Source organism: Epinephelus moara, chromosome 5, assembly GCF_006386435.1.
Source record: "Epinephelus moara isolate mb chromosome 5, YSFRI_EMoa_1.0, whole genome shotgun sequence".
Lineage (NCBI taxonomy): Eukaryota > Metazoa > Chordata > Actinopteri > Perciformes > Serranidae > Epinephelus > Epinephelus moara.
Genome location: NC_065510.1, coordinates 38,868,402 through 38,884,168, shown reverse-complemented (window position 1 = coordinate 38,884,168; position 15,767 = coordinate 38,868,402). Strand labels below are relative to the sequence as shown.

The 15,767-nt window shown below is 41.3% G+C and overlaps 1 protein-coding gene across 1 annotated transcript in view; it reads left to right on the top strand.

Annotated features, from left to right (window-relative positions):
- mast1a (microtubule associated serine/threonine kinase 1a) overlaps positions 1-15,767 on the top strand; it is a 91,004-nt gene that overhangs the window by 39,587 nt on the left and 35,650 nt on the right. The window contains exons 3-6 of the mRNA XM_050044118.1: positions 6,715-6,803; positions 8,457-8,532; positions 9,077-9,149; positions 15,278-15,438. Of these exons, the coding sequence (XP_049900075.1) occupies positions 6,715-6,803; positions 8,457-8,532; positions 9,077-9,149; positions 15,278-15,438 (399 nt within the window). The remainder of the gene's footprint in view (positions 1-6,714; positions 6,804-8,456; positions 8,533-9,076; positions 9,150-15,277; positions 15,439-15,767) is intronic.

The following is a 15,767-nucleotide window of genomic DNA, read 5'->3' as shown; positions in this document are numbered from 1 at the left end:
ATGTAATTCAGCCAAAATTAATTGATTGATTGTTTGTTTCTTTCTCTCTCTTTGTCAGTGTGTTTTTTGCTCTTTTCTCCTGACACTGTTTGGACTGCAGTTGGTAAATAAACTGCATTTTATGACACTTCTCTAGTTTATATAACGCTTTTCTAGTGTTAGGGAACACCACTTAGCAACCTTAGCACACTCACACACTGACGGCATGGGCATCTGAAGCAATTTGAGTAATTTGAGCAATTTCAGTATCTTGCCCAGGACACTTGGACATTGCAGGCCCCTCAGACCTTTTGATTGGTGAATGACCACTCTACCTCCCAAAGCACAGTTGCCATGGAGGTGTTTCTTGAGACCACCTGGACACAAAAACAAATTGCATCCTGTAAAAAACAAACACAAAAACATTGCGCTGCTCTGCACCTTTTGACAGACTCAGATAGACACATCTGACCTTATCACACTTTGCTTCTCTCTCTCACATATTAAAAGTTGTTCTTCACTCACTCACTTTCTCATCAGCTCTGGTGTCCGTCAACAGAAGCCCACACAATAGCAGCATGCACCATTGACCCCGATGAATCATACTCAGACTGAGTGACAGCACCATGTGCCTCACCACTACTCTTCTGTCACACACACAGATTGAGCCTGCATGATGGATTACACAATGGATTATGATGGATTATAAAACTGGCATTCACATACAAACACACAAACAGTCTTTGGCTCAGCCATGACAACAGACACTGACTCACAGTATTGTGGTTGACTGCTGGGTGAGATCATATTCTTTTGGATTTAGTGGCCTCAGATCAGAGCTGATTCAGTCTGATGCACACCTTCATTATTTCATTTAACAATTTAATTTGTTGAGTTGTGTGCTTCTCACAGGGAGCTCTGGTGAAAACAGAAAAAAAGGAAACAGTTGGAGATGTCACTGTTTGCTTCTTCTTTAGTGTGACTCCAAATGTGTTTCTATGGTAACGTCGTACATTCCCCTTAACATCCTCTTCCTTCTCCCTCTTCTTCTTATGTCTTCGTCTCGGTCATTTCATTATGGATAGATAAGAATCTGTTCTTGATTAACCTCATCGGATATGAAGGGGTTTGAATATTTAAACGGAAAATGTCTCCTCATCAGCAAAGCCTCAGTTTTCTGTTCAAGATTCATTTATGCGTGAGTGAACGACTGAATGAATCCAAACATCACCGGCTGCCTGAACAGAGGAGGGTGGTGGATGATATAGTGCTGGATTGTTTGGCTGTAAACTCACAAAGTGTTTGTGTTTGAACACAAAACTAGAGACAGCTTTAGATTTATGATTCAAAGATGGCGATGTGCTGCATACTAACTGTCACTATTTCTATCTGATACACACACACACACACACACACACACACACACACACACACACTCTTAAGCAGACAGAGGCAGGATGAGCCCAGGCTGCATGACCATAACCGTGACAGGGTGATTTAAAGTCACATTTACACACACATGAACACACACACATACACACACATTCCGTCCTCTCTTATCTTCCTTGGTTTTCCAGTCAAGTGAATCTACAGCGTGTTAGTCATAATTCCTTACAGCCACCTATAGCTTCTGTCCTGTAACCTCCACTGACTGCCGCTGCTGTGACAGCTAATTATGTGGCCAAGATTTCAGGGCAAGAAGGAATTAATATGAACTTCTCCTTAAATATATTGTCCTGCCTTTCTGATGAGTGAAAGAAGGAACTTTGGTCAAACACTTAAAGGTCCTATGTCTAGGATTCTGGGGGATATATAAATTGTACATATATATATATATATATATATATATATATATATGTATACACAATGTGATAATAGAATTGTTTTGTTTTTGTGAGCTTAGAATGAGTTCATATCTACATATGGAGCAGGTCCTCTTCCACAGAGTCCACCATTTTGTTTCTACAGCAGCCCAGAGCAGACAAACCAAATACTGGAGACAGGAGAAGTTTCACTTGATTGCAATCTGAAACCTCACCACTAGATACCATGAAATCCTAAACATTAGACCTTTAAACCTTTTTAAAGAGAGTATTCAATAGGACTGTACCTGAGTCAGAACTATGGCAGTGGAATCAGATTTGGCTGTTTAACGAATATTCAACTATTTGTTCCTTTTTTTCCACACAGAGTTTGAGAGTTTGAGAGTTTGAACTGGGTTCAGTGGGACATTCGGTGTGACAGTGACAATCACTTGCACTAACAGTGAATGGCTAATGTGCAACTAAATTTTTTGCCACTGCTAGATATCAAACAAATGCCAGAGTCTGAATCATATTAAGCCACAGCAAAATCTGGTCAAAAACAAAACTAGTGCACTGCAAAGCACACCCACTAGCAAAAAACAACAACAAAAAAAAAAAAAACACTGCTCGACTTGAACCAATCTCATTTGACTGAGGTGTCTCCAAGTGATGATTAATGGATGTAGCCACCGTGATGTCAACCATTGGTTTGTGGACTCAAGTTTGGCATTTTTGCTGTCGCCGTCTGGAGTTTTTGAAGCCAGATATGACCATATTTGGATGAGGAGATGGAGAAGTAAGAGGTGAATCGGAATCATAGACTGTGTATAGTGTGTATAGTATAGTCAGGTGTATAGTATAGTAGTATAATGGGGTGTTTAAACATGGGGGTCTACGGAGATTGACTCACTCTTGGAGCCAGACTCAGGTGACCATTCAAGGAGGTCCAATTTTTAGCACTTCATTTTTCAGCCCTAGAGTTTGACGCTTGGTTGTGCATTTCCTTTTGTTCTGCATGTATGCACAAATGTTTTCTGTTTATATTTTATGTTACTATGTATATTAACCAATTAAAGAAAAAAACCTTGGCTTGAAGAGTGGAGGAACATAACATGTAGATGCTTCCATGCAGGTGTGCTGTCGGTGCTGTGTTTGAACTATACCATCAAACAATATTTTGCTCATTGACATAGAAATGCTGTGCATGCCCTCTAACTGAATACTTGGTGGTAGACAGCGCTCTCCACCACCATCATCAAATGCCAAATGAGGGAACATCTTTAGATATAACGATGTTCATCCCTCCAGCAGAGTTGAGAGACTGCCAAAAATCTGTGTCAAGCAGCCTGGAAGCTGCGCTGGAGGCTAATATTGGCCCGGCACCTTTAAGCTGCCCCAATCAATAATGATAGAGATATCGCTTATAGTGAATTGTTACCAGACTCTGTGGTTGCTCTCGGCTCTGCTGAGCGTTTTGAAGTCTTTCAGTTCATTGTTTTGTTTTTTGGCCCATTTTACACAACGTGCTCAGCACCAAACAGCAGACAGACGCAGTTAGAGGTTAAATGGTAAACATGGTGGAGTATTTAGTAGCTGAAGAGCTAGGTGTTCCCCTCAGAAGATGAGACCTAAACAGAGCTAAAAGGAGAGTCAATATTGGACTTCCATCCAGACGGAGAGCTACAGGTTCTGACCAACATGGAGCAGAGGCATTTCTCAAAACTTCAGGCAAGGAATTTAAACATGACAGAAACTGCATTTGGAATTTAATTTCACAGTCTGTGAGTGCTGTTGGTGTTTTCAAATGCATACCTACAGACTGTAAAAAAAGATGGCATCATTTGCGCTGTAGTTACCACCAACTCTGAAGACACTAATAATTTTACTGTATCTACATGTGGCTATCAGCGCTGATCTTTGTGAATTGGACCATTTTTGCAGTGAGGCTTATTTGCATAGACAGAGGCCGATTTTGCACTGAATGTATGTATATAACCAATTTAAATATGTACAAATAACACAGGAGCACTGAGACGCTGTTTGCTTGGCAGTGCAGTTGGGGGTGGGTTTCATTCTGTGCAAGTGCTTTGAGAATTAAGGGCCGTCCACACCAAGAACGATAACTAGAACGATAACTATAAAGTTAAATGGTCAACAATAACATTGTGTAAACAGTGGCACCAAGCACGTGCTGCGCACTCCACCTGTGACGCCCTGTACATTTCTGATGGATTTTGGTTGGCTGTCAGTATTTCTATCGTTCATCAAATTCCTGTGAAAGTAATCCCAACAATATTACTCGCCACTGTTATCCATTATAGTTGTGGTGTTGACTCCGCCGTCCACTTGAGTTAGAGCGATTTATGAAACGTCTTTTTTTAGTTATTTTTATATATTTATATTATATATTTATTTCTTGGTGTGGACACTCTTTACACAGTTTGTTTTTGTCTCATTTGTGCAGGTTTAGCAGCTGCCCAATATCTGTGAATTCACCCATGTTTATTTTTCTTCAATTGTCAAATTGCCCACAAAATAAACTCAGATCAGTTTGCAATGTAGTCATAAGGCACTGTGATGAGTAGATTGTATAATTCTCACTATTTCATGCATGGAAAAGTGCCTGTCCCTGCTTTCTCTCTTCTCTGTGTTGTAAACCATGTCTAAAATGTAAATTCATATCTTGTTTTGGGGGGTTTGCCTGGTCACTCTTTGAACTTCAGTAAATTACTGACTAAAGCAGGTTTAGAAAAGGTGAGTGCAAACCAAATAACCAAAACAGCATACAGTGGAATACAACAGATACTAAACAACAGAGTTAGAGCATCCACAGATGGATGTCTGTACCCTCCTCTCTCCCCCCTGCTGCTTCTGTCACATGTTGCAGGAATACAAGTAGCAGAACTCTAATGTGACCTTTACTAGTGATAAATATGTGGCTGTCTGCTGGAGTATAGAGTAAAGAGCAGCACTCCTATTTAATCTTTTTTTTCTTACAGTACAAATGCTTTGGGCGAGATGCCCTTTTACAGCATTCATTTAAGATAACAATGTTATAAAGCATAGTGGCTGCAAGAGACTTCTGGCTTTATGGGGAAATTAGATTGCTCTGCCCTGGTGGGCTTTCATTCTGTTACTGCCTTTAATAGTTGAGCTGACTCTATAACCCTAAAAAGGGGAGTTAGAGCGGAAGAATGAATTTTCTGGACTTCCCACATTTCAATTATTCATCATTCAGACGGAGAAATCAGAATGAGAACAAAGCAGGGAAAATGGAAGGAGTAAAGAAGAAACAGATGAGTGATGAGTTATCAAAAGATGAAGAGATTTACTGAGACTGAAAAAAATAAGCTCTAAGAAAAGTCACAGAAATGAGGCAGGTAGGCTTTCCTGTAATTTGCGGTTTAAAACACTCCACCTGAAAGTGAATCACTGGTCGAGTTGAGCTGCTGGAGATGTGATGAATCATGAATCAAAAGCTAAGAATATGTTCTGGAGTGAAGCTTGAGCAGCATGTGCTCAAGTGATTCAGCTTTTGATTAAGGAAGGGCAGCAATGAAAGTGTGGATTTGAGAGACTACAGGTTAAGGAGGGAGCGAAATGAAAGATGATTGCAGGCACGAAGAAAAGAAGAAAAAGAGAAGTGTGGGTTTGACACCGAAGGAAAATCAGAGGAATGTACTGTGTGTACTTCCAGTCTCTTCACCTTTTTTTTTGTCTTGTTCTTTTATTCCTTTCCCCATCCTCACCCTTCCCCCTTCTCCTCTTTTGAAAGCTGCTGCAAGGGATGGTGTTAAGCCACTTCCATCCCTCCGTCCAAAGCTAATGCATTTCCCTTAAATATTTCAATATGCTCCTCCTCTGTTCTGCAAGGTTGAGTACAAGCTCTCCCTCAGCTGGCGCCCACAGAGGCGCACTGCCACCGATAAAACCCTGCCAGGGGTTTGATGTCTCAGAGTGCTCAGAGAAGTGCTGAAGACTGGCATCAAAAAGAGGGAGAGATAAGGGAGGATGTGGGAGGACTGCAAGACGGGGATATAGATTATTGATCGAAGAAGATACATCAAATAACCAATGGGTGTTGTGTGACCGTGCATTTTTTATTTTTACACGTGTGTTTACAGCACTTCCTGCGCAGATGTAGAACAGCAGGCTGGCTGATGCAACATGGAGCAAACTTGTGTTGCTCGTCAGATGTGGTTCTGCTCTGCGAAATCCGGCCTGACAGGCTCTCCAGTGAAGCACACAGACAAGCACGAAAGGCCTAGGAGCAAAGCCGATCCACACATGGAAATAACACCTGAAAAATCAATTTCAAGCTTTACGAGCTGTTGTGTAAGACAATAAAACTTGTGTATATCTGTGTGTACTTTCTTTAAAAAATTGTACAAAGACACATCCAGCATTGGCAGCAGGAGCAGCGAGTGAAGCCTTTATGGTTCAATAATTTCAGTTCTTCATTATAGTCTATACCTGCCCTCTCTGGTCCTTTTCTTCCTCTCCGTCTGGCTCTCCATCCCTCCATCGCCCCATCACTCCTGCCATTATATGTATTTCACGGCAGCAGCCGTCATGGGGCCGGACCTAGAGGAAATTAAAAATCTTTGTTGCTTTGTCGCTCTCCCCTGTGGGTGGGCGGACGTCAATAAAGTCTTGTATTATGGGTTGCTGCGTACACTCACACAAGAGACGTACTGTACTTAAGATAAAACAGCATACACACTTACATTCACACATGCTGTAGGCTATACATTTACTCAGGGTGACAAGTACGCATACAGACAGTATATCAATTAACCTTGGGGTCAGTCAATGATGTGTCTGTGTGTATGTGTGTGTGTGTGTGTGTGTGTGTGTGACCCAAGTTGCTATCATCTGTCTTTAACGAAGACAAATATTGACGTGCTCTTTGTTCTCATATATGTTCTAGTTGCAGAACCAGTAACCGTAAAAGCCTCATCCTGACCAGTACGTCGCCCACCCTGCCACGGCCACACTCTCCACTGCCTGGACACATAGGTCAGTGTATAAAAGTTAAACACATGATACAGTGGAAGAATAAACAGTATACCAGTCACATTATTTTAAGTTTTTTTTTTTCTTCAAGTTTGAGTTTTTTCTCATCTGAAAATGAGCTAAATACAGTATAAATTGACAGTGTATTTTTGCAGCAGGAAATAAAACAGCTTTTGGGTTCATTGGGACATACAATCTGGATGAAAGTAGGTTTGAACTGATCCTCCTCTGTACATAAAATCTTTCCATTTGAGTTTTTGTGTTTTTGTGTCAGCCACTGTAGTTAGAACCCCTTCGCAACTTCGCAACAAACAGCACAAAATACTGATATGTAACGTGAAACTGCTTTATTCAGTGTATTTACCGGTTTTTATCACCTGGTCTGTTTGTTTTGAAGAGGAAGAGACCTCTGCAGATAAGTAAGCTCCCAGTAAAGACCTCCTAAAGAGCGAACACTGATGAAATCCTAACTGTGATTTCATGCTTGGCACATGCGAGAAGTTTCAGCTGTAATCAATCTGCAATCCTCACCACTAGATTCCACTATATCCTACACACTGCTACTTTAAAGATCAATTAAAAGTCTCCTTTAATTATTATATTCTCACTTTGCTGCATTAATGTAGATGTCTACTCGAGGATGGGTCAGTACCATAGAATGTATAAACAGAATGGCGATGTGTCTCCAATTCTTCCCACTGTAAAGTGAAGCCAAACCCAGGATATGGGTGCTGCTGTCTGGTGCTGGTGAGGTCATTTGGAGTCAGAGTCTGCACAGTAGCGATCGGGATGTGGAGCTGCGGTATCATCTGCCTGACCCAACTGCAGGCTGCAACACTGAACGCGAACATGCCTATTGTCACACACAGCTGTCAAACATGACGTCACACTCCTTGGAAAATATTTGGCATGTACTTAGATCTTTTCTTTGGCCCATGTTTATGATCCATGCTACTGCCAGCCACTATAATGGCTATGGTGCTGTTTTGGCTTCACTTTTGGGGAGTTGTCATGCCGCCCACCTTTACATGTAGTCATTGGTCAGGACTCTGTGACATCACTAATGCAGTGGCCTTAAGGACGGTCAAGAGTGCCATAAGATCAACAAGCTACAAATGTCCGAGTCACTGTATTCAAAGCTCACAGTAGCCAGTTGTCATAGTAACGCAATAATCTTCTTGGCATGTGAGGTATTGAGATGCACAGCAATGACAAATACTGACAATGACAGGCAAGATTTCTCACTTTATACAGAGCTCTAACTCAAACAAATGCTGATTCATCTTCAGCCCTCAGCACAGAGGCAAATGAACCTGGGTGCCATGAAAAAAAAAAATCACTCAGGACGTTATACTGTTGTATAAAACTGTTTTGGCACTACATTACACTAGAGATCAGCAAGAGCAAGATTTTCAACTGGTGTTGCTCTTTCACTTAATGTTTAATTTATTAATACCGTGGTTTCATACTGTAGGACAGGATAAAGGATAAAATACACTGTAATTGTAGGTGTCACATTGAATATACACAGATTTCAATGTTTCCTCAAACGTGAGGCTTAATAAATTAAATGGAAATGACTTTTTTATATATTATCCTGCCTAGTAACCCACATTGTATGTATTTTTTGTGTTCTGTCCATATATATTTTAACAGGAAGCAGTCCGTTGGACAGCCCGCGCAACTTCTCACCAAGCGGACCTGCCCACTTTTCCTTCGCCTCCTCTCGCAGGTTGGCATCCCTCCTTTATTCACACAATAAGTCACACATACACCGTTACAAGAGCGGTGCGAAATAGTTGAGTGAAATTGCTGATGGGATTATTTTTACACTCACTCACATACACAGTGAAACTCTTCAGGGAACACACCTACTCACACACACAAACATGCAAAATGGAACTGCATGCCACAGCCCTGACTTTGTCCCATGCTGCTCCAACCAAGTGTCCGTGTGACAGAGGGTTGACAGCGGCCTCAGATGAATGAGGCGAGGTGCCAGGATTTTGCCCAAACGTGTATCCCTCATCACTCACTCAGACGTAGTGTCAGACATGGCTGGAGACGGCCTGAGGGGAGAGAGGAATAGAATGAACAAAAGTATAATTGGATAGAAAGGAAGTGAAGGTGGTGGGATTGCTTTAGTATAACTGTGTTGTCTCGAGGGACTAAAATAGAAACCGATATTGGAGTTCTGGCAGGGGAAAGTGATAGAAAACAGTTCTTGATTCTAACATATGTTCTCCCTTTTCCACTTTTACTTATTTTTTCCTCAGGGCTGATGGTCGTAGATGGTCCTTGGCTTCTCTGCCTTCCTCAGGATATGGCACCAATACACCCAGTTCAACGGTGAGTTTAAGAGGAAGTAGACAGCCACATACCCAGAGCTCTTAAGCAATAATCCTATTTTTCATTTATTTTTCAGTGTTGTGGCACATTTTGTCCTCCTAAGGACAAGGAATAGTAATCAAAGATTTCCTAAACTACCAATCATATACTGATTTCCAATCCGATACCATTGTTTTGTTTAACCAAATTTAAATTCTGTGTACCTCACTATGTGAACACCATTGTAATAATTTTTATATGAGGCAATGTGAGGCAACCCAGTCACCAGAATAAATGTTGGCAATGTATGTTTCTGCAAACAAGAGATATGTGACATTTGTACGTTTCATATGTGGCGGAGATGTTGAAACTTTGTGTTTCTTTATGTTTCAATTTTATGTTGTGACAAGGCTGTGGTTAACATGTGGTTATATTAGGCACATTATTATATAGGCACAAAACTCACTTAGAGTTAGGCTTTGGAAAACATCGTGTTTTCTTTTGTCACTATAAACACACCTGCTTTTGCTGTTCTCCAACAGTTGTCTACTCCTGTCTGCTGCTTGTCAGCTGTCTCATGAAGGTGTCATACCATCCACCATCCCCTCATCTTCCTGATGAGGAAGTCAGATCACATACGTGTAATCTGAACAACATCATACATATGAAATGTACAAATGATATACATTTGTCGTTGGCAGAAAAGTACACTGCCAACATTTGATCCTGGTGACTGGGCTATATGAGGACTATGATTGCTGTGCCACTAAAACAATGACTCAATGACTCACTGTGACTAAATGACTGTAACTGACTGCTGAAACACTGATTAACTGTAATCAATGTGGCTCTGTTAAGTCGCGGCCAGTATGCAAACCATTTGTAATAGCGCTGAAGGTACATTCTCTAGTCAACGTTTGATGGACCTATCAATATATATTTGTAGCCTTTATGACAGATATTTCAGAGCAGTGATCAATATGTCCACATGAGGCGTCTTCAGCTCAGGTGGTGGAGCAGGTTGGCCATTAATTATGAGGTTGTGGCTCAATTCCTGTCGCTGAAGTATCTTTGAGCAAGACATTGATTGAACCCCAAATTGTTCCAAGTGTATGTGTGTGCAGGGTTTCCCACACATTCATTTATTTGTGGTGGACCGCCACAATATCAGCACTCGCTGCCACACAGATTTTCTGTGCCTTTATTTATTAGAACAACAGCCCTCTTAATTAAACCTACTGTCGATGAAACTGGCTGAATTCCCATGGAAAGTATTCTCCCCACGGTCCGGTGCTGTGTTACAGGTTGCTTTCCTCCACCTCTGCAGCAGCTACTCCTCTAATACATCGATCTGATTTGATCAGCTCTGATCAATTCGACCTCAGACTGATCGAAAGGAAGACTTGAATGTGATGATAAAACATCACATTGAGAGTTGTTTCTTAATTCTCCTCTCCACAACTCAAACTAAACAAACTGCAGCTGAGAAAAAAATCATGACGAGTTCCACCTGAGCTGCATTCAAAACCTCCAAACTTAGAGAGGAGACACTGAATGATCACGAAGGGACACACACACAAAAAAAGTTTGCTTAGCCTCCCCCTCCCCCACATCAGCTACCAATACACGTAGAACCTGTTTATGTGGGAAAAACTGGTATGAGAAAGAAAGTCAGTTGCTTGGCACAAAAGCATCTGCCAAATCAATGTTATGTAACATTTTGAGAGCCTGCATCAGAGTAGGTGTATGTTTTCTTTAAGTTCTCTACCAACATAACTGTATACCACAGACGTGACTGCAGCAGCAGCAACTTTTCCTTCATCTAATGTGTATTATTGCAGCCACTGCACCTTATGCTTCCTCAAATGTAGGATAGAGCTAAGTGTGTCCTTGTAACACAAAACTTGTGGCTGTCAAACAGGACACCAGAGTGTTGCAGCAGTCTCCTGAAAAGTCCCCTGAAGTGAAAAAACGAGGCCTCTGGTGACTGTTGCACAGTTTTCACAGAGAGCCTCTTTTGTGTTTCCCCTCTCCATGGCGTGACAAGTAAAACCTCATAAGGATCAAACACTTCCTTTCATTTCCAGTTTTACCAGAGAAACAGGAGAAAAGAAACACTTAAGTATGGGTCTGCTTTTTCCTCTCTTGAAAAATCAACACCCAAAACTCCATTGCTAAATTGATGAGGTGGGTTTTTGTATCCCTTTCATGAATATGTATCTCACTGAAAGAACCTATTTGCATATATTTTTCATGCATAAAATCTGCTTGTAAATTCATGTTCTAAAAGTTGCATGTTCTACTTTGGTCTGGCTCCGCTTTGAAATGATTACACGCCACACTTGCAGCTAAATGCCATGCATACACAAACACATACACGCCCCTGACTTTGTACTCGCTGCTGTGAGTCTCAGCCGATTATTTAAAAGCATTCGAGCACAGAAGAACATGCATCACATGTAAACCAGAACTAAAAATAACTTATCAGTTGCTAAGATATGATCGACCTGATTTATCTGCAGCTGATGACTTGGCCTTCCTGAAAAAAGTGGAGCAGGGATAATGGAAATGAAATGTAACCAATCTGTAAGTCTTCCCTGTTCCAGTAACTATTTCTCCATCCATCACTTTATCTCCAGAGAAGCTGAGATGGATGGTTAAGAGGGGCAACAGAGACAAATAAAATAGAGTGTTGGTGGAAGTGAAACTTGTTTTGAAGCAAATATAGGGACAACAACAATGTTCACTTCTGTCTGAGTGAAACGTGAGAGACTACTCAGAGAAATGAACCCTGCCGAGGCCCATTTGGCAAATAGTCCATTTGAGAAATGGACCTTAATGTGTATGACGCTCAGGTGGAAGCAAGGTGTTGACTCATAATCCACCCCCTGTACACTTCTGTGCCATCTCAAACACAATCACTTCCTCTGTGTCTTCGCTGCTTTTCACACATCATTTCTCTCGTTGACTTCCTCTTCACAGCAGCACATGTAGAGAGACATACAGTACACTGCAGGAGACTCATTGATCTCTTTTTACCAGTAGATGAGTTTGAAGATGGTTTCTCAGTCTCCATACTCCTCTCCACCTCTATCACCTCCATCACTCCTCTGCCCCCCTCCATCCCGTCAGGTTTCAGTGCTCTGCTAGTTCTTACATGGGCCATTACTCGCTTGATTAGTTACAGCAGGACCCTTGCATACTGAACAGAGCAGATGAAAGGAGGAGATGTGTGTGTGTGTGTGTGCGTGGGGGGGGGGGGGAATTTCATGTATGAAGAAGTAGATAAGAACCAAATTTATGCAGGAAAGCTGCAGAATAGTGAACAGTTAAAAGTGGAGGCCACACAGGATAGAAGATAGATAAAGTACAAAGGATTAAACCTTAGGGGTGAAAAAGCCTGTCAACTGTTGGCACAACTCAATTCTAATTTCCCTTTGTTGGAAATCTGTGGTGTTGGACGCTGCAGCTGATCAGGCTGCTCTGACAACGCTTCACCACAAAACCACAATATTTCATGATGAATTTAGGTTATTAAATAAACTAAATTCATCATCCAACTAAAACAGACAACAAATCATCATATAACAGTTCATATAATAACTTACAAAAGTGCACATACAGCGGTTGATATGGTATTTTTCAGACGCCCCTTGAAATATCAAAGTTTACTTGGTTTCACACAGTTCCAAACACTAGTCTACTACAGGAAAATCCTGTGTTTTGTGACCCATTGACACCCCAACCTGTCTCTTTATGCTGACGACTTCTTTCTTCACTTCCATCAGTGCATTGGTCACATGATTGCAGCCCTCCCGATTACGCGGGTTATACACTGGTTTGTGATTACGTGGGCTGTATACCAATTCTGGTGTAATAATTTTCGTAGGCATATGTACAAACACTGCATGAGATCAAAAGCTTGCTCAGGACCCAAGGAAGTGCAGTGTTGAGTACGAGGGTGTTTGGATGGGCCATTCTCAAAAACCTTCAAACAATAATACAATAGGCTGTGTAAAAATAATTTACATAGCCACATCACCCATTGGTTTGTGAACGCTCATTTTGAAGCTTCAAGTCTGACATTTTGACTGTTGCCATCTTGGATTTTTGGAGGCAGAAGTGATCACATTTGGATGAGAGGGTGGGACTGTTGAAGAGCAAGGGGTGGATTTGACTCATACACTGTGGTGATGCCTTGCAGACAGCCTGTGACTCAAAGCAACCACGCTCTTAAATATGTGTATTGTTAAGTGTTAATAAAATGAAAACAGGTGAATTATATAAAAATCCGACCCCAGCACAGTTGTCATGGTGAGGTAAATTAGCAAGACAGAACAAAAACTTTTTTTTTTAACCAGGCTGTGAGCATGTTTATTTCTGCTGTAAACATTCTCTCTGTGGGAATCGACTTGGATTTGGAGCCAGCCTCAAGTGGCCTTAAAGGAACTGTAGTTTTTGGCACTTCCACACTGGCTTAATTTTTGAGCCCCAGAGTTTGTCCCTTTAGCAATAACGGAGGCCAAGCGATCAGCTCGTTTTTTGAGCAGGCATGTTTTGAATGGGCCCTGCACGAGTCAGCTGACCTGTGTGAACTGTAGGTCTGATAAAGGAACAACTTCCATCATTCATCAGACAGGCGTTTCTTTTATGATCTCTCTTTCCCTCTTTTTTCTTGAAAGTCTGTCTGTTCTACATGAAACACATTTTCTATTGCTGTCATTTTCATCTGATCACATGCAGCACTGAAAATCCCTGTGTGCCAAGGAGAAGCTAAAACCTCCATCCAATCTTTTCTACAAGTAATGAAACACTCCCATCATAACCTTTATTGTTAAATAATGGATTTGCAAATAGAAATGCAGATGCAAATAATTATTGAATATGCTTTTTAAAAAACATGTTACATCTGCAGAAATGGCTCTTAAACATTCAGTGTCTGGGCAGTGAGGTCCATTTACAGACTGTGACTAGATCTCTCACATCTTTTGTCATGTGGGAGGAAACAAGAAAAAGTTTAATAGTGCTAGAAATGGTGACTTTACATCCTTATTGTATTATTAGTGCATATACTTGTACTAAAAATACATTTACATAAAGATCTTTTGATGCCTTTTGTGTAGGCTTATATAAAAAAGGCATCAGAAGACAACAGAGGTGATCCAGCTGTGGCACCATCATCGTAAAACTGACTTCAGATGATGACGGTTGTCTAAAAAACATGTTTCCTCGCGTCCTATTTCCTCACGTTTTCCTTGCATCTCTCATCACATATTCAGTGACAGGGACGAAGATGCAAGAGAAAGAAATCTGGATGCAATTAAGTGAATTGAGATTCACCCTGTGACTGCATGAAAGGAGACACATATGAGCCAGTTTTTCATCTATGATAACCATCATATCCAGTGGCATTTTCCTCAGTCTCCAAGCTCTTTGTTACTCTGGGGAGCTTCTTAATTGATTCTGTTGACTGGACTTGCTGCATTCACAACATCGTAATTTCACTGCTTTTTCTGCAGCTTGCAAGTGGCTGAGACCTGAATGGAGCTTCTAATGGATTTTTATAGGAGAAATCGTTGTGTGGCCAAAGCCAGTCATGGTGTCCCATTGGGAGATGTGTTCATTAAGCCTCCCATTGATCCAGGCTGTTTTTTTCCCTCTTGCACTGAAGAAAAGTCTTTTGTTTAAAATCGAATAGCGCTGCCATTAACCCCCTGAGGCAGCAAACGCTTAAGGCAGCAGTCAACTTTTAGGTGGAGGGACTCTTTCATTCCCTGCAGTCTTTTTGCTCTGGTGTTCAGTCCACATTATTCTGTTTTGTTTCCTCCTACACTAACTCCTTCTGGATATTTTTCTTGTTTCTCCACCTCTCTCTTTTCCTTCCTTGTTCTTTTAAGTTAGTTGCTTCTTTGTTTTAGTTCATTCCACCCACTCATATCATAGTACAACTTGTGCTTTCTTCTTTCTCTCCTCTTCTCTAATTGTCACCACATCGGTGAAGGTGCTCTTGCCATTTGTTGTTCAGTATCTTCCCTCCATCACTGGATATCTATTTTAAACTACTGATATTGCAGCAGAAGCTTTTCAAAGAAATCTAACAAAGAGCAGCTCCTAGTTTAACCTTGTCTCTTCTTCATGTCTCTCTGCAGTCATCCAGCTCATCCCAGGAGCGCCTGCACCAGCTGCCCTTCCAGCCAACCATGGACGAGTTGCACTTCCTGTCCAAGCACTTTGGCAGCACAGAGAGCATCACGGACGATGACGGGGGCCGACGCTCGCCGCACGTCCGCCCTCGCTCTCGAAGCCTCAGGTGAGAGCGTGGCAGGTCATGGCCAAGATACAGTTTAAGCAAATGAAGTCCAGCCATTAGGTGTTCAGTCAACTTAGATTTTGGTTTCGTACAATTCGTCCCTGAGAGCAGAAGCCTTGTAAGGACTAAGGTGCTGGTTTCTTCTAACAGCAAGTAGCACTCAGTTTCTGACTCAGCAAAATCATAATTCTGTGACATTTAACTCCAGATACAAAATGTTCATGATTCATCATTCATTCCTTATTTGTAAATAGCTGATTAGTGGAGATTATCTGGTTAAGAAAAATAAGCAGAATTAATCGAAACGAATCATGTTAAGCTTTTATAAA